The sequence below is a fragment of the Hypanus sabinus genome, chromosome 8 (genome assembly GCF_030144855.1).
Source record: "Hypanus sabinus isolate sHypSab1 chromosome 8, sHypSab1.hap1, whole genome shotgun sequence".
Taxonomy (NCBI): Eukaryota; Metazoa; Chordata; class Chondrichthyes; order Myliobatiformes; family Dasyatidae; genus Hypanus; species Hypanus sabinus.
The window spans coordinates 143,260,893-143,287,770 of NC_082713.1; the positions used below are offsets into that span (position 1 = coordinate 143,260,893).

Sequence of the window (26,878 nt, forward strand, 5' to 3'; positions counted from 1 at the left end):
TATGGCCCAGTCCATCATGGGTAAAGCTCTCCCCACCATTGAGCACGTCTACACAGAGTGCTGTTGCAAGAAAGCAGCATCCATCATCAAGGATCCACAACATCCTGGCCACTGCTCTTTTCTCACTGCTGCCATCAAGAAGAAGGTGCAGGAGCCTCAGGACCCACTCCGCCAGGTTCAGGAACAGTTATATCCCTCAACCATGAGGATTTTGAATCAGAGGGAATAACTTCACTCGCCCCATCACTGAACTGTTCCCACAATCTATGGACTCACTTTCAAGGACTCATCTTTTTGATATTTATTGCTTATTTATTTATTTTCATTATTATTTCTTTTTATTGCTTTCTTTTTGCCTTTGCACAGTCTTTGTCTTTTGCACACTGGTTGTTTGTCCATCCTGTTGGGTGTGGTCTTTCATTGATTTTATTCTGTTTCTTATAGTTACTGTGATTGCCTGCAGGAAAATGAATTTCAGGGTTGTATATGGTGAGATATATGTACCTTGATAATAAGTTTCCTTTGGATTTTGAACTTTGATGGGCAGCAAAATTCAACACGTTATATTTCCCCATGTTTTAAGGAGAAAAATGTGATTAAAACTAGCTAAATTGTTTATTTGCATTTTTTACAGTTAATTTTAATAATTTGCCTTGATCTTGACATACCATATATTCTTTAATTTGCTTTTATAAAAGCAAATATATGAAAGACATCCTACCCAACTGAAATTACTTGGGTCCTGTCATTGCATTACAGTGTAATTATGCACTGGGTGGGGGAATGTTTAAAGGCAACATTCAGATGGTGTTCAGGACCGATCAATATTACCATGCCAGCAGACCTCAAACTGTAACAACATTGTACTGTATCACTGTTAACATTGCCACTTTTGTGATGTAAAGTTATAATGAGTTAATAGTACTGAATGTCCTTTATAATCTTCCAAATCCACTGACAGGATAAGCAAACTACCATTTGCTCCAAAGCCAAAGCCGATGTTCTAATTGCATTGAAGCAATTGTAGTGGGCAGACCACTTTTTTTTATATATTCCTGAATCTGTCCCAAGTTAGATTAAAAGACTACAAAAATATCCAGTTCACTTGTGTCATAATGGGCACTAATGACTGCTGGACACAATCATGCCATTAGTTCTAATAAACAAGCTCCAAACCTTGGGCCTCAAGACCTCCTTCTGCAGCCAGATCCTTGACTTTGGCATTGGGAGACCACGGTCAATGTGGATCAGAAATAACATCTCGTCCACTGACAGTCATCACTGGCACAGCTCAAAGATGTGTGCTTATCTCTACTCTCTCTACACTCGTGACTGTGTGGCTAGGCACAGCTCAAACACCATTGATGAAATAGCCAGTGACAGCTATTGTTGGCCGAGGAGGCATACAGCAGAGAGATAGATCAGCTGGTCGAGTGGTGCAAAAACAACCTTGCGCTCAGCGTCAGTCAGACCAAGGAATTGATTGTGGACTTCAGGAAGGGGAAGTTGAAGGAACACACTCCAGTCCTTATTGAGGGATCATCAGTGAAAAGGGTAAGCAGTTTCAAGTTCCTGGATATCAACACCTCTGAAGATGTATTCCTTACCAAACATATTGAAGCAATTGCAAAGAAGGCACATCAGTGGCTATTTTTAATTAGGAGTTTAAACAGACTTTGTATGTCATCAAAGACACTCCCAAATTTCTACAGATGTACTGTGGAAAGTATTCTAACTGGTTGCATCACAGACTAGTACGGAAGGGCCATTACGCAGGATCAGAAAAGCTGCAGGAAGTTGTAAACTCAGCCAGCTCCATCATGGACACTGGCCTTCCCAACATCGAAGACACCTTCAAAAGGTGTTGCCGCAAAATGACAGCATCCATTGTTAAGGACTGCCATCATCGAGGACATGGCCCCTTCTCATCGCTACCATCAAGGAGGAAGTACAGAGGCCTGAAAACTCTCAGTCAATGTTTCAGCAACAGCTCTTCCCCTCTGCCATCAGATTCCCAAATGGATAATGAACCCATGAACACTACCTCCCTTTTTGTTTGCTATCTGCACTGCTATTTCATTTTTAATATATGCTTTTTCTTGTAATTTATAGTTTTTCATTATTATATATAGCAATCTATTGCTGATGCAAAACAACAAATTTCACACCATATGCCAGAGATATTAAACCTGATTCTGATTCAGGATGCACCACTGCCTAATCCACTTTGTTCACTTCATTAGGCTGGCACAAACACTGGCACAACTGAAATGCTACTGCAAACAAATCATCAGTGAAAGGGTGTGATAGGTCTTTAACAGGCAATGAGACAGCCCCTAAACCAAAAAGGGTTTACAGAGCATCCACACCATCTGGTCTTCTCTACAATGTATCATAATATGCATTTGTTTTCTTCTTTACTGGAAAACACCAGGATTGATTTAATGTGAATACCCAAGAGATTTAGGAGTTAGTTTAATGTAAGTGCTGACATAAACTCTGACCATGCTTCATAGGAAACTCATTATGGGAACAGGAAGACAAAGATCCAACTGAAAACCCATGGCTTAAAAAACAGATGGCATGTGGAAAGAGAGCAGGCCATCCAGCATCTCAGATGTTTGCACAGATTTCTGTGTTGTCAAGGCCATCCCTGGCCCAAATAGCTAAGGTCCATACCCTGATATCCAAGTATGAAGAAACACATTTCAAAGTCAGAGATGCAGTCTCCATTTGCTGCATGGAGAGCAGTTAAATCCTGGCAGTTTCAATTGGACTGCTGACATTGGTCAGTATATTTTTTTCCATTTTCCACTAGCCAACAAAATGTAATGGTTTTGGAAGACAGCAAATAACAAATTGTTGATGATAACTGTGAACTGAACAACTGAAGATCAGCTGATGTCCTTGCAGTAGCAATAGGATAGGGGACTAATCAGAAGGCAGAAAATCAGGGTTCTCTTGAAGACCAGAGAGAAAGTATTACAGTTATTCCTATTTCGCTAGCAGTGATAGAAAACAAACTTAACAGTTGGATCATTTCTCATCTTGCCTTTTTGCTGAGCTTTGGGGACAATATAATGGAAGTATTAAATGGCTAACTGGTATTCCAGTGTCATGGCAGGAAATGAAGCAAGGTTGTTCTTAAAGCCTTGTTAAGCATCCCTTCCACCTTATGGGAACTTGTAGCTCATGACTTTTTAAAATGGAGAAGAAGAATTTAAAACATCAAGATCCTTCACTGTGAGCATACCAAAATCCAATGTACAGTTGAAGTCAGAAGTTTACATACACTTTGGTTGAAGTCATTAAAACTCATTGTTTAACCACTCCACAGATTTCATATTAGCAAACTTTAGTTTTGGCAAGACGTTGAGGACATCTACTTTGTGCATGACACGAGTAATTTTTCCAACAATTGTTTACAGACAGATTATTGCACTTTTAGTTGACTGTATCATGATTCCAGTGGGTCAGAAGTTTACAAACAGAATCAAAAGAAATCAGCCAAGACCTCATTTTTTTAAAAAATTGTGCACCTCCACAAGTCTGGTTCATCCTTGGGAGCAATTTCCAAACACCTGAAGGTAACATGTCCATCTGTACAAACAATAATACACAAGTATAAACACCATGGGACCACACAGCCATCATACTGCTGAGGAAGGAGACGCATTCTGTCTCCTAGAGATGAATGTACTTTGAATGTGAAAAGTGCAAATCAATCCCAGAAGAACAGCAAAGGACCTTGTGAAGATGCTGGAGGAAACAGGTAGACAAGTATCTATATCCACAGTAAAGCGAGTCCTATATCAACGTAACCTGAAAGGCGGCTCAGCAAGGAAGAAGCCACTGCTCCAAAACTGCCATAAAGAAGCCAGACTACAGTTTGCACATGGGGACAAAGATCTTACAGAGGAAATGCCCTCTGGGCTGATGAAACAAAAATTGAACTGTTTGGCCATAATGACCATCGTTTTGTTTGGAGGGAAAAAGGGTGAGGCCTGCAAGCTGAAGAACACCATCCCAACAGTGAAGCATGGGGGTGGCAGTATCATGTTGTGGGGCTGCTTTGCTGCAGGAGGGACAGGTGCATGTCACAAAATAGATAGTATCACGAGGAAGGAAAATTATGTGGACATATTGAAGCAACATCTCAAGACATCAGCCAGGAAGTTAAAGCTCGGTCGCAAATGGGTCTTCCAAATGGACAATGACCCTAAGCATACCTCCAAAGTTGTGGCAAAATTGCTTGACAACAAAGTCAAGGTATTGGAGTGGCCATCACAAAGCCCTGAACTCAATCCGATAGAAAATTTGTGGGCAGAACTGAAAAAGCGTGTGCGAGCAAGGAGGCCTACAAACCTGACTCAGTTACACCAGTTCTGTCTGGAGGAATGGAACAAAATTCCAGCAACTTATTGTGAGAAGTTTGTGGACGGCTACCCAAAATGTTTGACCCAAGTTAAGCAATTTAAAGGCAATGTTACCGATTACTAACAAAGTGGATGTAAACATCTAACCCACTGGGAATGTGATGAAAGAAATGAAAGCTGAAATAAATCATCCTCTCTACTATTATTCTGATATTACACATACTTAAAATAAAGTAGAGATCCTAACTGACCTAAGACTGGGAATGTTTTCTGGGATTAAATGTCAGGAATTGTGAAAAACTGAATTTAAATGTACAAAAGTATTTGGCGAAGGTGTGTGTAAACTTCTGACTTCAACTGTAAACAGTGAAAACTTTGTATCACCTTACAAACTATTCACTTAACTAACCACTCCATCAAGTATCTTTCTCCACCCACTACGAAGTTTGCAGTTCCTACGTTAGCCTCCATAGCCATAACAGACTTTACAGAACTGAAATGTTAGCAAGTCATTTTAAACTTCAATGAGTTTTGACTTCAAAGGTTTCAAAGGTACATTTAATGTCAGAGAAGTGTGTACAATATACATCCTGAAATGCTTTTTCTTGAAAAAGAAGCAGAGAAAGTTAATTTACTCTAAGTTCCAATGAGGCAAAAGACTATAAGCAATCAAAGAAATCATTCCAAGGATGATCCCAAAGACACATTAGAATAAATTTATGATTGACCAACCTCTAGGAATCCCTGACCGAATACCACTTAAATTAGAGTAGGAACATCCAACATAGTTGTAAGGAGATTGAGTTTCATTTGTGGGAGGTGGTGTTGGAGGGAAGGGGCCCAGGTGGAACCCCAACCAAAATGATGGGAAAAAAATGCCTCAATGCCCTTACCAACCCTCATGACCAAATCAGTGACCACTTATCCATTCTGCAGAAGAGTCTTGAAATAATCAGTCACCTCACAATCCCAACAATTAGAGGGGGACGCAGCCATCTTTGACTCTGGGGGCATCTCAACTAAAAAATAATCGTGGTAATTTGAGCTAGTCTACTTCCAAATTTAAGTTATATTGAAGTAAATAGTAGCTCTGTGTGTGTATGTATATAAAATGCCATGGAATTACTGGAAAGATACTAACATGGAAGAAGATAAGCTGACTGGCAGAAGGCAAACAGTAGGAATAAAGGGAGCCTTTACTGGGTGGCTGTCAGTGACTAGTGGTGTTCCACAGATGTTGGTGTTGGGTCTATGTTAATGATCTGGATGACAGAACTGCTGGTTTTGTGGTCAAGTTTGTAACTGATATTACAAACTGTAAGATAGGTGGAGGGGAAGATAGTGTTGAGGAAGCCAGGAGTCTGCAGAAGAACTTGAACAGACTAGACGAATGAGCAAAGAAGTGGCAGATGGAATACAGTGTAGGGAAGTATGTGGTCGTGCACTTTGGTAGAAGGAACAGGTAGTGAATTCAGAAATTGGAGGTGAAAGGAGACTTGAAAGTCCTGGTGCATGATACCCTACAGAATAACTTGCAGTTTGAGTCAGTGGTAAGGAAGGCAAGTGCAGCGTTAGTTTTTATTTCCAGAGGACTAGAATATAAAAGCTAAAATGTAATGCTGAGGTTTTAAAGGGATGGGCCAAACTTCATTTGGAGTACTGTGAGCTGTTTTTGAACCTCAAGGTTCAAAGTAAATTTATTATCAAAGTACAAATATGGCACCATATTAAACCCTGAGACGTGTTTTCTTGTGGGCATACCCAATAACCATTAATGAAAGACTGCGCCCAACAGGGCAAATGACCAGTGTGCAGAAGACATCAAATTGTGCAAATACAAAAGAAACTGAAAATAATAAATACATAAATAAATAACCAATAAATGTCAAGACCATAAGATGCAGAGACCTTGAAAGTGAGTTCATATGTTGTGGGAACAGATCAGTGATGGGGTAAGTGAAGCTCCCCCTCTGGATCAAGAGCCTGATGGCTGAGGGGTAATAACTGTTCCTGAACCTGGTGGTGTGAGTTTTGAGTCTCCTGTACCTTCCTCCTGATGGCAGCAGCAAGAAGAGAGCATGACCTGGACAGTGAAGGTCTCTAATGATGGATGCTGCATTCTGGCAACAATACTCCATGTAGGTATGCTTAATGGTGGAAAGAGCCTCATTCGTGATGGATTGGGCCATATCTACTACTTCTTGTAGGCTTTTCCATTCAATGGCATTAGTGTTTCTATACCAGGCTGTGACGCTCCAGCACACATCTATAGAGGTCTGTCAAAGTTTTAGATGCCGTGCTGAGTCTTCACAAAAGAAGTAGAGGTGCTGCTGTGCTTTCTCCATAATTGCACCTATGTGCTGAGCCCAGGACAGATCCTCTGAAATGGTAACGCCGAGGAATTTAAAGTTGCTGACCCTCTCCACCCCTGATCCCCTGATGAGGACTGGCTCATGGACCTCTGGTTTCCTCCTTCTGAGGTCACCAAACAGCTTTTTGTCCTTGCTGACTTTTGAGTAAAACAAATCTAAGGAAGGATTTGCTGGCATTGAAGAGGATCCAGAGGAGGTTTGCAAGAATTATTTTGGGAATGAAAGGGTTAACATGTAAGGACCATTTGATGGCTCTGGACTTGCACATACTGGATTATGGGGGAGTTCATTGAAACCAAATGATTATTGAAAGGACTAGATAGAGTGGAGAGGATGTTTCCAATAGTGGGCGAGTCTACGACCAGAAGGCACAGCTTCAGAATAGAAGAGGCTGTGCCCTGTGATCCTAGAACAGACATGAGAAGGAATTTCTTTATCCAGAGGGTGGTAGATCTGTTGAATTCATTACCACTGACAGTTATGGAGACCAAGTGATTGGAGATACAGTATTTAAAGCAGAGATTGATTGCTTTGTAAGTGTGTTAATGGGAAGAAAGCAGGAGAATAAGAGCTCAGAGGAAAAATCAATCAGCCAAGACTGAATAATGAAAAACAGGCATCATGGACCAAATGGCCTACTTCTGCTCCTATGTCTTACAGTCTTAAAGCCAAAACATCACTCTGAAGCTTTAATTGTTTACAGACCTTGTTCTCTTGTTAAATTTTTAGAGCTTTTGCTGAATTATATACTCTATTGTCCTTGAATTGCTAATATTGCGATTCTGCTACTTCAATCACACAAACAAAATTGGAAGTTATTTATTTATTTAGAAATGCAGCATGGAATAGGCCCAACTGGCCCAACTCACCTATTTAACCCTACCCATTTATGATTTAAATATTCACTTGCACCAGATTGTCCAGACTGCATCACCACTTTGGGCACATGTTAGTTATGTGGTCTTGACTTATCTACAATTCATGCCTTATTTTACAAGCAGTATAAAATGCAGGAATGGAGATTGTTACTGTAGTCAATCCAGAAGACATTGGGATGGTATAATTAAGAAATTTTATTTTGTATTCAAATTTTAGCACAAAATAAACTAAACAGAAGATGGCAGTACATAAAATGTAAGAAATCTTAGTAAAAACTGAAAATGTTGGAAACTCTCAGCAAGACAGGCAACATCTCTGGAAAAAGAAAAAGAGTTAACACATGAGGTTTTCAATGAGAAAATGTGTTAATTCTGTTTCTCTTTCCCCAGATACTGCCTGGATGGCTCTGTACTGTATATTCAAAATGTTCTGTTAGTTCACATTTCAAGCATCTGCAGTTTTTATTTTGATATTAATTTCTTGTAAATATACTTTGTTACTACATCTTGAGCTAACACATTTCTAAATTTGAAAGTAGGCTCACTGTTTTCCATTCTCAGATACTGTAATATAAATAATTTGCCGTAAATGAAGCTACTGAAGAGAGATACTGTACTAACTACAAATAAACATCCAAAGAGATAAAACTTAGAATAAACTCATTCTAAAATATAGTTTACTTTGTATATAAAAGTTATCTTCAGTAGTTTACTTCACAATTTTACTTCATGGAAAACAACCTGCCTAACAGTTGACAGTTAAATAATAATTAAAACTGAAAATATTGCAAATACCAAGTAGGTTAGATTTACTCAACTGCATTTGGTTACCTGAATAGTTGGCAGTTTTGTTTTCAGTAACAGGAGAAACAATACTTCAGTTAGGCTTAAAAATGTTTTCCAAAGAGTACATTTTTAATCGTATTCTGGTTAAGTGATTTGCTGAAGTCAGGAATTTAGTTCATATGGGACCTGATGGAATGGTAAGAGAAATATAAACTCTTGAATCTAAGTAGGAACCAATGATAAAAACAAAAACAAACAACATAAAGAGCTAAGATGTTAATTAGGAGGCAGAACCAAAAAGGTATATACTAAGTGGCATAGAGCACACTGATCAGAGTTGAATCTGCGAGGCACTGACAATGTTCCCTCTAAGGTGTGCATGCACAAAGGAATTTAAACTGCGTGCAAAATGTTATCCCCTTCTACCCAATTGGTATTTCATGATCATACACAATCACATTTCCTCTTCCGGTTCCTGATGCAGATGGTGTTGACAACATAGAGTTTGTGATGATTTGTCTGCAGATTTTAGAACTGGCTTATTTACACTGTTTTTATTGAAGAAATTGTTCTGTGTGTACATGTTGTTGTCACTGGGCAAAAAGTTGCACAGCACAAGATTTTTGCACACAGTGACCATTACAAATCAGAGGGGACATTGGGCACTGATACGTGCAACACTAGCACCAATTCCAGAGAGGTAAAGATTTACCCCCTCATTTGAATCAGACAGTGGCTTATATCTGACAAATCAAATTACTAGGGTTATAGGGAAGTGGTTCACTTTGGTAGTTCAAATTTGAAGAAAGAATATAATATAAATGGTAAGATTCTTGGCAGTGTGGAGGATCGGTGAGATCTTGGGGTGCGTGTCCATAGGACATCCAAAGCTGCTGCGCAGGTTGACAGTGTTGTTAAGAAGACGGATGGTGTGTTGGCCTACATCAATCGTGGGATTGAGTTCAAGAGCTGTGAGGTAATATTAAAGCTATGTAAGACCTTAGTTAGACCCCATTTGGAGTACTGTGCTCATTTCTGGTCACTTCGCTACAGGAAGGATGTGGAAACTATAGAGAGAGTGCAGAGGAGATTTACAAGGATGTTGCCTGGATTGGAGAGCGTACCTTATGAGAATAGGTTGAGTGAACTTAGTCTTTTCTCCTTGGAGCGACGGATGATGAAAGATGACTTGATAGAGGTGTATAAGATGATCAGAGGCGTTGATCCTGTGGATAGTCAGAGGCTTTTACCCAGGGTTGAAATGGCTAAAATGAGGGGACATAGTTTAAAGGTGCTTGGAAGCAGGTACATAGGGGATGTCAGAGGTAAGTTTTTCACACAGAGAGTAGTGGGAGCATGGAATGCACTGCCAGCAAAGGTGGTAGAAGTGGATACAATAGGATCTGTTAAGAGACTTTTAGATAGGTATATGGAGCTTAGAAAAATAGAGGGCTATGTGGTAGGGAAATTCTAGACAGTTTCTAGAGTAAGTTACATGGTCAGCACAACATTGTGGGCTGAAGGGCCTGTAATGTGTTGTAGTTTTCTATGTTCTATGTATGTTTTATAGGTAAGGATTGAAAGTAAATAATGGATAAAGAGTGTGGCTGAATGCAAGGCAAGGTGGGAGTGTTCAAAGTAAGGAAGACGTAATGATTGTCGATAATGATAAGTAAAATGCAAGAGAAAAGAATAACATATATTCATAATCTTGTAATTGCAGGTAGGGTAGTAGAAAATTGAATCATCAAAATTAGGGCTCATTTTATTTAAATACATGGTACAACTAAAATGTCTGGCTAAATGGGTTTGATCTAATGTCTATTACAGCTGTGTCATTGCAAGGTCATCAAGGCTGAGAACTGGATATCTCAGGGTGCTTGACATTTTGGAAATATACAGTAGACAGAACACAAAGGAGCAATACTGTGCCAAGGACAGGTCATACCCTGGAAGATCAGAAAGTGGAATTGGTTTGGATGGAAATTTAATAAAAACACCAAAAAGAATAGAGTTGATTGGACCAGCAAATGAGAAATAATAGGGCTTGCAGCAAAAGTAATGCAATAATTATTGCAGAATTTTATTTTCACATATTGTAGATTGGGCAATTCAAATTGGATATTGCTACTCAAGAAAGGCAGAAGAGAAAGAAAAGTTGTAACTTTATTTCCACTTATAAAAATGTGAGAACAGAGCACTTTGAAGTATGGAGTTTTATGGAAGTTTAAAAATCTTTCATTGTTCCTTGAAGAATGTAACCAGGATAGATAAAATGAAGCTGAAAGACTTTGTTCATTCAATAAGGCTTTTTGATACTATTCCATTTACTTAACCAATTTGCTACAAATTTTGAGGAGGCTTGACATAATATATGCTGTGAGGGGAAGTTTATACTGATGGGCAAGTCTAAAACAAGAAGGCATAGTTAGAGAAAAATGGGTTGACTACCAAGCACTGAGGTGAGGAGAAGCTTCCTCAGAGTGTTGAGGGTCATTGGAATTATCCAACCAGGACCATAAATCATTAAGTATATTCACAGCTGATACAGGGAACATTTTAGTTTAACAGGACAAGTTTATTTGCTGTTCCTTATGTCACAAAATAATTTCTGCTAACTCCATGGATAAAGGATCCACTGATCATCTTCTCAATTTCACACGCCCTCCCACTCTCTTTTTTGCTTCTCCTTTCCTTATGCCTTGGTTCTCCTTCAGAGTCTCCTGAAACTTTCCCAGTCCTCGGCAGTACAGGGGTCTGTTTTTATGGCAATGTTATAAATCATTTTTCCTTTTTTTTATCAAAAACTATCTTTTATTTATCAATCAATAACAACTGGATCACTATAGTCTACACTAAAATAAGGCCATCAGACATAGAGCAGAATTAGGCCATTCAGCCCATTGAGTCTGCTCTGCAATTCCATTATGGCAGTTTTATTTTCCCTCTCAACACCATTCTCCTACCTTCACCCCCTAACTTTTGATGCCGTGACTAATCACAAACCTATCAGCTTCCACTTTCAATATACCCAATGATGTGGCCTCCACAGCCGTCTATGGCAATACATTCCATGGATAACTACCCTCTGGCTAAAGAAATTCCTCCTCACTTTGCAAGTGATTCCTTGAGCCCTCTGCGCAGTAGAATTCTGCAGCAAGTCCTTGCAAATATAAATCTGTGAAACAGAGCAGACCTACCCAAGCACTAGAAAATTTCTAAGCTAATGTGTAATTTTTTAATCTATAATGTCACGCTGTTATACTGTGTAGATGATGCATATAGTCTCTTGGCAGCATACAGCCTAGAAGTTAAAAATAAACATAATGAGAGCCACAGATACAATCTTAAAGTGTAATTCACTGGAAACAAAGATTTAATATAAATAATAGCATTGATAATTTCCTCTAATGCATTACAAATGATAACAGGATTGATATCAGAGCATTTACTGTAGTATTGAAGCAACAGAGTACCACTGGAAATCTGCATATTCATGACTGTATATGCTTGCTACTGTGAGAAGCATCATTCTTTTCCTTTTATAATCATTTACCAGCTTTTATGTTTTAGTCTTTCTCATGTTGTCTTTGATACGCTTTGGCTAATTATCAGTAATATTTAAGTGTGATGTTGGGCAGAACAACCAGTTGCTTCTGAAATAAGATAAATAGCAGAATGATATATTATGAGAAAAACCTAATTTAAATGGGTGCCCAAGATTACTCATGTACAGTCAAGAGCAGATAAGTGTAATTGCTTTATCACCTCCCTCTGGTTCCCCTCCTTCTTCCCTTTCTTCCATGGTCCACTCTCTTCTCCAATTAGATTCCTTCTGCAGCCCTTTACATCTTCCACCTAACCCCTACCAGCTTCTTACTTCATCCCACATTCCCCCTCACCTGGTTTCACCTATCACCTGTCAACTTGTACTCCTTCCCATAGTCCCCCACTTTATTCTGGTTTCTGCCCCCTTCCCTTCCAGTTCTGATGAAGGGCCTCAGCCCAAAATGTCAATTGTTTATTCCCCTCTATGGGTAAAGTATGACCTGTTGTGTTCCTCCGGCACTTTTTGTGTGTTGTTAAATGATCCAATGTCAGAGTCCACTCACATGCTCATGAACTCAGCACCAAAACTTTCTCAACTTACCTTGCAGAAATGGGCAACCAACATCATTTGCATGCCTGACGACAGATCTGGAAACAGATAGTTTACTCCAAGCACAGTCATGGAGAGCATTCAGAAAGTACTAGAGAAAATAAACAAAAATTCTCAAAGCTTTCCAATATTTTCATTGACTCCTGGGCATCCCTGATCCAGTCCCACTCAAAAGAGAGAAGGAATAACTAGAAAAGTAATGGCAAACCTCGAGCTCAACACCTACCAAGCTACAAATCCAACCATAACCCACAAGTGGCTGAGGCTGAAGGTCCCAAATTGGCTTTGGTGGCCACATGAGAACTCCCCTCTTTGGTTAATAGACAATAGACAGTAGGTGCAGGAGTAGGCCATTTGGCCCTTCTAGTCAGCACTGCCATTCACTGTGATCATGGCTGATCATACACAATCAGTACCCTGTTCCTGCCCTCTCCCCATTTCCCTTGACCCCGCTATCTGTAAGAGCTCTATCTAACTCTCTCTTGAATGCAGCCAGAGACTTGGCCTCCACTGCCTTCTGGGGCAGAGCATTCCACATATCCACCACTCTCTGGGTGAAAAAGTTTTTCTGCATCTCTGTTCTAAATGGCCTACCCCTTATTCTTAAACTGTGGCCTCTAGTTCTGGACTCGCCCATCAGCGGGAACATGCTTCCTGCCTCTAGCGTGTCCAATCCCTTCATAATCTTATATGTTTCAATTATAAAAATCATAGCATGCAATGTTAAGAAAGCGCAGCAGCGTTTCCACCTCCTGAGGAGATTGAAGCGAGTGAGGCTCCCCCTCCCACCATTTAAACCAATGTTTACAAGCCTTACAAGGATTTGCAAGAAATGCTGAGAGGATCATGGTGTCGCTCTTCCACCCAGTTCAGATATTCTCAGGAGCACTGTATACACGGGGCCCTTAGCATTGTCAATGAGCCTCGCATTCGTCCAACAATCTCTTTGACCCCTACCATCAGGCAGGAGATACCATAACATTATTCAAGAACTGTTAGGATAGGAAACATTTTCCTCCCTCCAGACCAGAAGACAACTGCCACCACCCAGGTCTCATCATATATGAATCACCAGTTGCTTTACATTGTTTATTTTTTAACTCATATATGCACTTTATTATTCATCATTTTATTTCTGGTAATAATACTTTATCTGTTATTATGTGTGAGTTATATGTACTGTGTGGTGAACCTTGGTCTGGAGGAATGTTGTTTTGTTTGACAGTATACATGTAAATAGTTAAATGACAATAAACTAAACTTGAACTTACTCGAACCCACAATAACTGAGTTAGAAGCAAGTCCTCTACAGAGCCAAAGGACTGTCTCAGAAGACAAATTAAGCCCTGTTAACTTCTTAATAGCTTACACCATTTGCATTTGCTGTACCTTTTCTTTTGATGGCTCGGTATTTAGCTTGAACTGATTCCAGCTACACAAAATTGGACTTGGCTGATGTGGTAGCATTCACTTGCTTTACCACGACCCAGTAGGTACCATCTACAGAATGCACTACAATTACTCATTTCGGCTACTTTCTCTAACTACTTGACATTTTAAATGTCTCTGGAAGTGAACCTGTAAATTAAGAAATGTAAAATAAACTGCTTAAAATGTAACTTCGTATCAAGAAGCAATCCTTAATCTGATCAGTTCTGGCATACAAATGTCAGCAGCAAAAATGCATGTCCAATTGCATTGAAAATGTGAACAGGTTGTCGATGTTTACTCTCCCAGTTTGTCTCAAAGCCATAATTATTTTTTTTGAGTACACTTCAGCTGATAGGATATTTAAAACAAAATCAAAATATCTAACATCAAATAAAAGATAACACAAACACCTGCTGCTAGTTCTTTGGCCTTTCACCTTAAAAATAGTACTGGTAATTTGCCTTAAGAAAATGTAATCATTCTTGTTATCATAAGTCATTGGAGCAGAAATAAACCATTTTTGCTCAATTCTGCTCTGCCATTCCATCATGGCTGATATATTATCCCTCACAATCCCATTCTCCTGCTTTCTCCTTGTAACTTCTGACACTCTGACTAATCAAGCATCTATCAACCTCCACCTTAAGTATACTCCACGACTTTTCCTCCACAGCCGTCTGTGGCAATGAGTTCTACAGGTCCACCATCCTATGGTTAAAAACATTCCTGCTTACTCTAATAGTAGACATCCCTCTATTCTAAGGCTATTTCCTCTGGTCTTAGACTCACACAAAAAAGGAAACATCCTCCTCATATCCAGTTTATCCAGACGTTTCAATATTTGATGGGTTTCAATGAGATTTCTCCCCTCATTCTTCTAAACTCCAGTGTGTACAGGCCCAGAGACATCAAACACTCATGTTAACCCTTTCATTCTCAGAATAATTCTTCTTGACCTTGTCTGGTCTCTCAACAAAGTCAGCACATCTTTTCTTAGATAAGTAGTCTAAACCTGCTCACAGTACTCCAAGTGTTGTCTGACCAAGGCCGAATAAAGCCTCTGCATTACATTCTTGCTCTTATATTCTAGGCCTCTCAAAATAAACGCTAACATTGCATTTGCCTTCCTTACCACTGACTCAACCTGCAAGTTAACCTTTAGGGAATCCTGCACAAGAACTCGCAAGTCCCCTTGCACCTCTGATTTTTGAATAGTAAATACAAAGTACACTGCAGACGCTGTGGTCAAATCAACACGTGCAAACAAGCTGGAGGAACTCAGCAGGTCGGGCAGCATCCGTGGAAATGAACAGTCAATGTTTCCACAGATACTGCCCGACCTGCTAAGTTCCTCCAGCTTGTTTGTACGTCTGATTTTTTGAATATTCTTCCTGTTTAGAAAATAGTCTATGCTTTTATTCCTCCTATCAAAGTGCATGACCATACACTTCTCTAAACTATATTCCAAATGCCACTTCTTTGACCATTCTCCCAGTCTGTCTACATCCTTCTGCAGACTCCCTGCTTCCTCAACACTACCTGCCCCTCTACCTACCTTTGTATTGTTCACAAACTTGTTTACAAAGCCATCAATTCCATTATCTAAATCATTGACATATAATGTGAAAAAAATGTTTCCAACATTGACCCCTGCAGAACACCACTCATCACCAACAGCCAAATAGAAAACCCCCCGTCAGTCGGCCAAACCTATCAATACTTACCTTTATATCTTTGCTGTAATACCATAAGCTCATATCTTGCTAAGCTGCCTCATGTGCTGCACCTAGTCAAAGGGCTTCTGCAAATCCAAGTAAACAACATCCACTGACTCTCCTTTGTCTGTGCTGCTTGTTGTTTCCTCAAAGAATTCCAACAGATTTGTCAGGCAAGATTTCCCCTTCAGGAAACCATGCTGACTTTGGCCTATCTTACCATATACCTCCTAATACCCCAAAACATCATCCTTAATAATGGACTGCAACATCTTTCCAACTACTAAAGTCAAGCTAACTGGCCTTAAATTTCCTTTCTTCTGCTTCCCTCCCTTCTTCAGGATAATTTGCACTTTTGTGTCCTCCGGAACCATTTCATAATCTAGTGATACTTGAAAGATCATTACTAATGCCTCCACAGCCTCTTCAGCTACCACTTTCAAAACCCTGGGGTGTAGTCCATCTGGTCCAGGTGACTTATCTGTGTTCAGAATGTTTAGCCTCCTGAGCTCCTAAGGAACATACAAACTCTGCACTCTCAAAATTTCTCCTTTGAAGGCCTCCCACTTACCAATCACATCTTTGCCAGAGAACAACTTGTCCCAATCAATGCTTTTTAGATCCTTTCTCATTTCTTCAAATTTGGCCTTTTTCCAGTTTAGAACTTCAACCCGAGGACCAGATCTATCTTTATCCATGATCAAGTTGAAACTAATGATGTTACGATCACTGGAACCAAAGTGTTCCCCTACACACACTTCCGTCACCTGCCCTAACTTATTTCCTAATAGGAGATCTAATATTGCATCCTCCCTAGTTGGTACATTTATATATTGATCTAGAAAACTTTACTGAACACATTTCACAAACTCTAACCCAGCTAGACCTTTAACAGTATGGGAGTCCCAATCAATGTGTGGAAAATTAAAATCCCCTACAATCAGAACTTTCTGTCTCCTGCAGTTCTCTGTTATCTATCTGCTGATTTGCTCCTCCAATTCTCGCTGACTATTGTTTGGTCTATAATGCAAACCTATTAATGTGGTCATACCTTTCCTGTTTCTCAGCTCCACCCATATGGCCTCAGTAGACAAGTCCTCTAATCTGCCCTGCCGAAGCACTGCTGTAATATTTTCCCTGACTAACAAAGCCACTCCCCCACCCTTCATCTCTCTGCCTCTATCACATCTGAAACATCAGAACCCTGGAACATTGAGCTGCCAGTCCTGCCCCAGTAGCCAAGTTTCAGTAATGGCTATGATGTCATAATTCCATGTGTCAATCCAGGCCCTCAGCTCTTCTGCCTTTCCCATAATACTCCTCGCATTGAAATATACACACCTCAGAAGATTATTACCACCACACACAACCTTACTATTTGTGACTTTGCATGAACTACTAACATCATTTATTTTTACCCCCATTCCACTATCTACTCTGGCACTCTGGTTCTCATCCCCCTGCTAATCTAGTTTAAACCCTCCCCAATAACACTAGCAAACCTCCCTGCAAGTACATTGGTCCCCTTGTAGTTCAGGTGTAACCCGTCTCTCTTGCACAGGTCCCACCTGCCCCAGAAGAGGTTGCAATGATCTAGAAATCTGAAACCCTGCCCCCTACACCAGTTTCTCAGGCACGTGTTCATCTGCCAGAGCATCCTACTCTTACCCTCACTGGCATGTGGCACAGGCAGCAATCCGGAGATTACCACCCTCGAGGTCCTGTTTTTCAACTTCCTACCAAGCTCTCTGTACTCACTGTTCAGGACCTCCTAACTCTTTCTACCTATGTCATTGGTACCGATGTGTACCACAACATCTGTCTGATCACCCTCCTATTTGAGAATGCTGTGCATGCGATCATAGACATCCCTGACCCTGGCACCCGGGAGGCAACAAACCATCCAGGAGTCTCTGTCACGACCACAGAATCTCCTGTCTGTACCCCTGACTATGGAGTCCGCTATCACTACCACTCTCCTCTTCATCCTCCCTCCCTTCTGCACGGCAGAACCAGACTCAGTGCCAGAGATCCAGCTGCCGCAGCTTGTCCCAGGTAAGCCACCACCCCCCCCCAACAGTATCCAAATTGGTACACCTGTTTTGGAGGGGAATGGCCACAGGGGAACCCTGCACTACCTGCCCTTTCCCCTTCCCTCGCCTGACGGTAACCCAATTACCTGTGCCCTGTTCCTTAGGTGTAACTACCTCCCAGAAGCTACTATCTCTCAGTCTCTGCTCAACTGCTCAGTCTCCCAAATCATCCAGCTCCTGCTCCAGTTCCCTAACGCAGTCTGTTAGGAGCTACAGCTGGATGCACTTCTTGCAGGTATCATTGTCAGGGACACCGGATGTCTCCCTGCCTTCCCACATCTAAGACTCTGCTCCTTCTCCAATTCATCAGCCATGCATTCATCTGCCAAATCGTCCTTCTCTGGCCCATGGTATAGGCAGCAATCCAAAGATTATTACCCTGGAGGCCCTGTTTTTCAGCTTTCTACCCAACTCCCTATATTCTCTCTTCAGGACCTTATCACTTTTCCTACCCATGTCATTGGTACCAATATGTGCTAGGACTTCTGACTGCTCACGCTCCTCTTTTGGAATGCTTTTGACCCGACCCAAGACATCCTTGACCTTGGCACCTGGGAAACAAAATACCATTCATTCATTGTTCTTATGAGTGCTCTATCCAATCAATCAGATTTAATATCACTGACCTAGATCATGAAATCTGTTGCTTTGCAGCAACAGTACATTACAATACATAATAAAAATCTAATAATTACAATAAGAAATATATTTTTAAAAATTAAATATTGCAAGAAGCAAGCAAAACTAAGTATTAAGGTAGTGTACATGGATTCATTCAGAAATCTGATGATTGATGTGAAGAAACTGTTCCTGAAACATCAGTGTATGTCTTCAGATTCCTGTACTTCCTGCTTGACGGTAGAAATGAGAAGATGGCATGTCCTGCATGTTGGGGGTCTCTACTAATGGAGGCCTCCTTTTTAAGACATCACCTTTTGAAGATGTCCTTGGTGTTGGGCACACTAGTGCCCATGATGGAGCTGGCAAAGTTCGCAACTTCCTGCAGTCTTTTCCGATCCTATGCAGTCGCCCCTCTGTACCAGACAGTGTTGCAACCAGTTAGGATGCTCTCCACCGTACACCTGTAGAAATTTGCTAAAGTCTTTGGTGTCATTTCAAGTCTCTTCAAACTCCTGATGAAATATATTTGCTGTTGTCCCATCTTTGTATCAATATATTGGGCCCAGGATAGATCTTCAGAGATATTGACACTCAGGAACTTGAAACTACCCTCCCTTTCTACTGCTGATATCTCAATAACGACTGGTCTGTGTTCTCTCAACTTTGCCTTCCTGTAGTCCACAATCAATTCCTTCTGATGTTGAGCACAAGGTTGTTGTTACAACACCACACAACCAACTGATCTATTTCACTCCTCATAACCAATGCTTTTCACCTCAGCCAAATTTAGTTGGTTTAACACTTAAGATGGAAAAACAAAATATAGATAAAAAGTAAAGAATAACACGTTAGGAATCTAATTGAAGAAAATACATTCATTTGACTTTTTAATTATTCTTGGGATGTTTTCCCTTCTGTAGTTGGCAAAAGAAGCATTAGCTGCTGGTAGAGTTCCTCCAGAACTTGTGGTAACATTGTTATGACTAATGGATAGGAAATTCCTGAATATTCATCCAGTGATACTGAAGGAATGGACTTATCAAAATGGTATGTGACCTGGAGGGAAAATATGGGAAGAGAACAAAGTTCCCACAACATTGCTATTCTTAATGACTTCTGAGGAGGTAACATAAAAGACTGGTATTCTTTAAGATTTAGTTGGCATTGTAATTGTAATACAGTCAGCACACACTGTTGATTAAGGGGATATATGTTGGGTCAAAAGAGTCTGGGCAAAAAACAAGTAAGAAACGGAAACAGAAAGGTACAGCCAGACCTGTAGAGTGAGAAAGACAGGTGCAGACACTAGTGGTTATCCGATTTTTTTTTATTCAGTATTTCGTCTCTGGGAAGGCAGTGTGCCAAGATGGAAGAGAACTGTTAAATTGTGCATCATTGGAGCAATGTAGAAGGCTAAAGAGAAATAGTTCAGAGTGGGAATGAGTCACATTACTCTGTATTGCTCTGTGCCGCTGCCACTTGTCCCTACTGCTCCAAGTAATTATTGGTTTGTCAACTTCATCTGTGTGCACCCTATCATAGATGTTCCTTATGTTATCTCACCCGTTCCCCTCTCTGCAACTAAAAATGCCCACCTGTTTTCTCATTCTTTCAGTTCTAATTCTAGTCCTTTCTTTCTGTCCACACTAATGGTACCTGCCCTGCTGAGTGCTCTCACAATTTCTGATTTTGTTTTGGATTTCCAGTATCTCCATTTTTTTCTCCAAAGAATGTTATCCAGATTGGGCCTAAGCTGCCTTGATTTGGCTGATGATTGGAAATTGTGTGAATCAAGCTAAACATTGTTGAATCAGAATCAGAATCAGGTTTCTTATCACCAGCATGTGGCGTGAAATTTGTTAAACTTAGCAGCAGCAGTTCAATGCGACACATAATCTAGCAGAGAGAGAAAAAATAATAACTAAAACAAAAATAATAATAATAATAATAAAGTAAATCAATTACATATATTGAATCGATTTTAAAAGTCGTACAAAAACAGAAATACTGTATATTTTTTTAAAAATTAGTTAGTGTCCAAAGATTCAAAGTCCATTTAGGAATCAGAAGGCAGAGGGGAAGAAGCTGTTCCTGAATCGCTGAGTATGTGCCTTCAGGCTTCTGTATCTCCTACCTAATGGTAACGGTGAGAAAAGGACATGCCCTGGGTGCTGGAGGTCCTTAATAATGGACGCTGTCTTTCTGAGGCACCGCTCCCTGAAGATGTCCTGGGTACTTTGTAGGCTAGTACCCAAGATGGAGCTGACTAGATTTACAACCTTCTGCAGCTTCTTTCAGTCCTGTGTAGTAGCCCCTCCATACCAGACACTGATGCAGCCTGTCAGAATGCTCTCCACGGTACAACTATAGAAGTTTTTGAGTGTATTTGTTGACATGCCAAATCTCTTCAAACTCCTAATGAAGTATAGCCACTGTCTTGCCTTCTTTATAACTACATCAATATGTTGGGACCAGGTTAGATCCTCAGAGACCTTGACACCCAGGAACTTGAAATTGCTCACTCTCTTCACTTCTGATCCCTCTGTGAGGATTGGTATGTGTTCCTTTGTCTTATACTTCCTGAAGTCCACAATCAGCTCTTTCGAATTACTGATGTTGAGTGCCAGGTTGTTGCTGTGGCACCGCTCCACTAGTTGGCATATCTCACTCCTGTACACCCTCTCGTCACCACCTGAGATTCTACCAACAATGGTTGTATCATCAGCAAATTTATAGATGGTATTTGAGCTATGCCTGGCCACACAGTCATGTGTATATAGAGAGTAGAGCAGGGGGCTAAGCACACACCCCTGAGGTGCGCCAGTGTTGATCGTCAGCGAGGAGGATATGTTATCACCAATCCGCACAGATTATGGTCTTCTGGTTAGGAAGCTGAGGATCCAATTACAGAGGGAGGTACAGAGGCTCAGGTTCTGCAACTTCTCCATCAGGATTGTGGGAATGATGGTATTAAATGCTGAGCTATAGTCGATGAGCAGCATCCTGACATAGGTGTTTGTGTTGTCCAGGTGGTCTAAAGTCGTGTGGAGAGCCATTGACTTATTGTAGCAATAGGCAAATTGCAATGGGTTCAGGTCCTTGCTGAGGCAGGACTTCAGTCTAGTGTTAACTAACCTCTCAAAGCATTTGTCAATGTGAGTGCCACCAGGCAATAGTTATTAAGGCAGCCCACATTATTCTTCTTAGGCACTGGTATAATTGTTGCCTTTTTGAAGCAAATGTGAACTTCCAGCTGTAGTAGTGAGAGGTTGAAAATGTCCTTGCATGCTCCCATTAGTTGCTTGGCACAGGTTTTCAGAGCCTTACCAGGTACCCCATCGGGATCTTCACTTGTGATGGTTCACTCTCTTTAAATTCAGACTAACATCAGCCTCTGAGATGGAGATCACAGGGTCAGCAGGTGCAGCAGGGATCTTTACAGTTGTAGTTCTGGTCTCCCTTTCAAAGCATGCATAGAAGGTGCTGAGTTCATCTGGTAGTGAAGCATCGCCGCCATTCATACAATTGGGTTTCATTTTGTAGGAAGTAACGGCTTGCAGACCCTGCCAGAGTTACTGTGCATCCGATGCCACCTCCAACCTCTTTTGAAATTGTCTTTTTGCCTTTAAAATAGCCCTCTGCAAATCATGCCTGGTTTTCTGGTATAGGCCTGGGTCGCCAGACTTAAATGCCACAGATCTAGCCTTCAGCAGGCAACGTGCCTCCTGGTTCATCCACTGCTTTTGGTGTGGGAATGCACAGTAAGTCTTTGTGGGCATGCACTCATCCACACAGGTTTTAATGAAGTTGGTAACAACTGCAGCGTACTCATCCAGGTGCAAAGGTGAATCCCTGAATACAGTCCAGTCCACTGATTCAAAGCAGCCCTGTAGGCACTCTTGTGTTTCCCTTGTCCATACCTTCTTGGTCCTCACTGCTCGAGCTGTAGTCTTCAGTCTCTGCCTGTACTAAGGGAGTAGAAGTTCAGCCAGGTGATCAGACATCCCAAAGTGAGGGCTTGGAATAGCCCAATAGGCATTCTTGATGGTGGTGTAGCAATGGTCCAGCATGTTGTTTCCTCTGGTATTGCAAGTGATCTGTTGATGGTAGTTGCTTAGTGATTTTTTTTCAGACTGGCTTGTTTAAAATCCCTCAAGACGGTGGTGAAGGCGTTAGGGTGTGCTGTTTCATGCATGTTGATCTCATCTAAAGCCTGTTTGACATTGGCCTGAGGTGGAATGGAAACTGCTACCAAAATGACCCCAAAGAACTCCTGTGCTGGGTAAAAAGGACGGCACTTTACCTCTAGATATTCTAGGTCTGGTGAGCAGAATTGGGACAGCACTGACATATTTGTGCACCAAGAAGAGTTGATCATGAGGCATACTCCTCCACCTCTGCTTTTGAGAGACTCCATAGAACTATCCTGATAGTGTATCCTTCCAACTTTATAGTAGGAAGAAAAAATATTGAAGACGCAATCTACTTGTCAGCCACCAAAGCTTTCTTGGTTAAGATTTTTTATATAGTACTTGATGACTTTGACTATGTGGTCAATGGTAGCTACTCATAATTACATTATTTCTAGTTAATTCTTTCATCGTATTCATTTTATTGCCTTGCTTATCAGTTTAAGTTTCAATACGTATTGCTGTCCTTCTTGTTTGATGTCTGATATTGCCCATCGTATCTATGAAAGGAATTACCAGAGCCAAGTTGATTGATAACAAGGGAAAATTTATTTGGTTTAGTCATTTCAGTGAAACTTATGGTAATGTTAACGCACATTTTAACTAATGTTACCATAGTATGCCCTTCAATCTGTAATTTTTTCTCTTTGCTAAAAATGGAGAGCACGTGCTCATTCAGTGTTTGTTAATAACATTTCATTTATGGAAATATTTTACTCAGAAAACTTCCGTGATTTTACTTATAATGTAGTTTTATGATCCACTATAATTTAACAGAGCATTATGAGTTAATTAAATATTACATAATTCATCTTTATTTATAATACAGTTCTGTTGCTATTAAAAGATGCACTTAAAGTATAGCATTGTAAATTTCTTACCTGTTGCATTTGTCTATTTTCTATCAATATTTAGTTTTAAGCACCATTGGTTTATATACATCTAATAATATAATCAGAATTTTATTTAAATTTTTATATCTTGTTTAAAAACCATTTCCTAAAACATACAGAGATGGTGCAATATGTACAAGGTAGACTTTGCAAAATATGATCTCCTGTCTTTTAATGGTCCTGGATCCAACAGATTCTTTCAGTAACTTTATATCTTATCAACATTTTTTGTTATGCCATCTGTTCCAAACATTGTATGCACACATCCTCAGCCATAACACTCAAGAGCTCCTCGACAAGGATATTGTGTTCATTGTACCTTTTAAGATATGTTCATTACAAGTGTAGGTAGAATTGTTTTCTTGAGAAGGAGAAAAATGTGCATTTTTTATTTACATGAAAATTAGAAATCATATTGACTAAAGCTAACAAGAAAAGCCAATCCTTTTATTTTGCTGTCACGATCATTTCTGAGATACACTACCTTAACTATTATTCTAGTTATCCTGAGAAGTGATCTATTTTTAGAAAACAATCATGAATAATTTGTACGCAGTTACTTATTGTAGTTATAGCACCCATAATTTATTTAACTGAACAGCTGACATGCCTGACAGTAATAGCTGAATTTCTGTAAACTCTGAAATAACAATAAAATCATTGACTTTTGAACCAAATTGTTCTCAATATTTCATTCTCAATAATTTTAGTCATACTTTTGATATTTAAGATATTTGAGAAGTCGGCTAAACTATACTTAAAATGTGACAGTTTTATTTTATTGTAGGTTCATATTGGAGAGAAAGTTCATCTGAATGAATTATAGAACTGTGTTTATATAATGTTTGCAATTATAGAAGTAACAGTATAATATTAGAAGATACTGGAAATATTCTGATGACCAAATAGCATTTATGGATTAATCTGGAATCAAAATTCCATTGGCTCTGAACTTTTTCTGCTTTTTATTAATATTTGATCTGATAGAATGAGAAGGATTAGGTGTATTGATAAAATCCTTTCCCACCACTGACAGTTTTGTTCCTTATTGTTTACTATACTTTATCAAAGAAAATAACATCTAAGATTGATGCTTACAATAAGAGGATACTGCTTCAGCTCACGATATTTGTCTGCTGTAATTTTAACAGAATTGCAATTCTTGTAATTTTTAACAGAATTTAAAGTATCTGAAAATGTTAAGTGAAATTACTTTCTAGTAATCACTCAGATTAAGTTCATTATAAAGCTACTGAAACTCTCAGTTATATTTCTACCTTTAACTTATTGCTTGTAAACCACTTGCAGAAGTTTATTACACTTCCAACTTAAAGTTTTACTAGAAAGTTATTATGGTTTTGAGTATGCTGGACATAATGTGGATCAATTATAAACAGATGTATCATTCTAATTATTTTTCACAAATTAATACTTGCCTTTTTATATATCTCCTACCATCTGTAGTGAGCATGCCTACCAGTGAAACAGAATCTGTGAACAATGAAAATGTGGCTGGTGCAGAATTAGAAGATTTGAATTGCTGTGCGAGACTTGGGTAGGTATTTTTCTTACATATGATATTACTGGATTAGCCAGGGCCAGGAAGTATGCCTGTAACTTAACCTATGTAGAGATTCTCTTCCTAATTTGGTTTTCCATCCCTGATGAGAGAGTTTAGTATGCTAATTTATTGAGCAATAGAGCTTTGAATGTGATTATAAATATTTACATTATGCAGCTTTAATATCTTAAATTTCCTATATACATCTTTGAAATGTTCTATTATACAGTAGCTGCTTTGTTTTTTGGATTAATATAAATCATATTTATTTAATACTTACTTTTCCTCCATCACAATAATAGAAAAATATTTCTCAGGGTTAATTGGTATTGAGGTGCTAACTCTCTTTAAGTGCAAAAGTGAGGTTGTAATCTCAGGTCAGGTTGCTTGTTACGCCACTGGTGTTTATACCAGCAATGAAGATCCTTCCTCTCTGAAGATATTCATGGCTTCCTTTATTGTGTCAGTAGCTTCCTCTTGGTTTACCTATATTGTCTGTCATGTAAGCCCCGGATGGAGACTCAGAAATACCTCTCACTTAGATGTAAAAGGATTCTTCATTGCTGTTTCTGTAACAATTTGTTATCCCAGTTAGGGTAGTTAACCTTGAGCAGAAGCTGGTGAACCACTCTTAGTCTGGCCTCTACCTTTTGACCTATTTGGCATGGGTGACCCTACGAAGAGACAAAGTGTAAAGCCCTGACTCCAGCCAACATATCTCTCTGGGTCATTGAGGCACGCAAGCCTCCAAACCATGACAAGGTTGTGCTTCTCTTGGAGATTTTAGGCTAGGATGTTTCAATACTTTGTTTATTGGACAAAACAATTGTGGCATAAAGCAATTACTATTTCAATAGATTAGCATATTTCTGAGTGATGTGGACTAGTGTGTTAAATATGATGGCATCATGTCCATAGTTGGAGAACTGTGGGTGGTAATTTTATTTCAATCATGCGTCCAAACTTATATGAACCATTATGGCACGTGTTAAACCATTCACCATAATGGATAAAGAATTAACACATTGATCCTAAATCCACTGCCAGTGCACAGAGTTGATATATAAAGATGCCGGTCAGGTTATGATGCTGATTTACTTTCAGCATTGACAAGGTGGAGCTCATTGATGCAACCAAGGCATTGTGTTAATCTCGCAAAATTCAATATATGTCAAGCAGCAGTAAAGAACCTCACTCAATATTATCTGAAAGAATGCAAGAGCAATATACTATATACTGGACATCTGAAATTTGAAATGAAAATGAAAATGCCAGAAGTACTCAGATCAGGCAGCATCTGTGAAAGAGGAAACTGCATTACAGTTTCACATTAATTAACCAGCATTTTCTGTTCCTGCTTCTGTTTGAAAAGATCATCAACTATGATTAAAACAAGTTGCATTTGATGTTGCTACAATTCAGTAAATATTTGGTACTTCTAAACTTCTTTGAATTTAAGAAGCTTAAGCTAAAGGAGTATATTTTGCCTTCATGATTTTTGCAATAACCCTATTCTACTTTGTAAAGTTCTTAGCAGCCTGGCAAGGTGAATTTAAAGAGACAGAGAAGGACAATTCACTTGAAGGCAATTGAGTAAAGTGTGGATGACACCCAACGGGATGCCAAGCCCAGTAAGGTTCATTCAGGAGCTCTTCTGTATAAATCTCAGTGAAAATACAATGGGATAAGTAGAAGCAGAATCAGGTTTATTATCACTGACATATTGAATGGCATGAAATTTGTTGCTTTGCAGCAGCAGTACAGTGCAAAACATAAAAATTGCTATGTTACAAAAATAAATAA

At 39.6% G+C, this 26,878-nt stretch overlaps 1 protein-coding gene across 1 annotated transcript in view; it reads left to right on the forward strand.

Moving 5' to 3' along the window:
* cacna1c (calcium channel, voltage-dependent, L type, alpha 1C subunit) overlaps positions 1 to 26,878 on the forward strand; it is a 615,084-nt gene that overhangs the window by 285,986 nt on the left and 302,220 nt on the right. Inside the window, exon 10 of the mRNA XM_059978076.1 lies at positions 24,979 to 25,069. Coding sequence (XP_059834059.1) covers positions 24,979 to 25,069 — 91 coding nt within the window. The remainder of the gene's footprint in view (positions 1 to 24,978; positions 25,070 to 26,878) is intronic.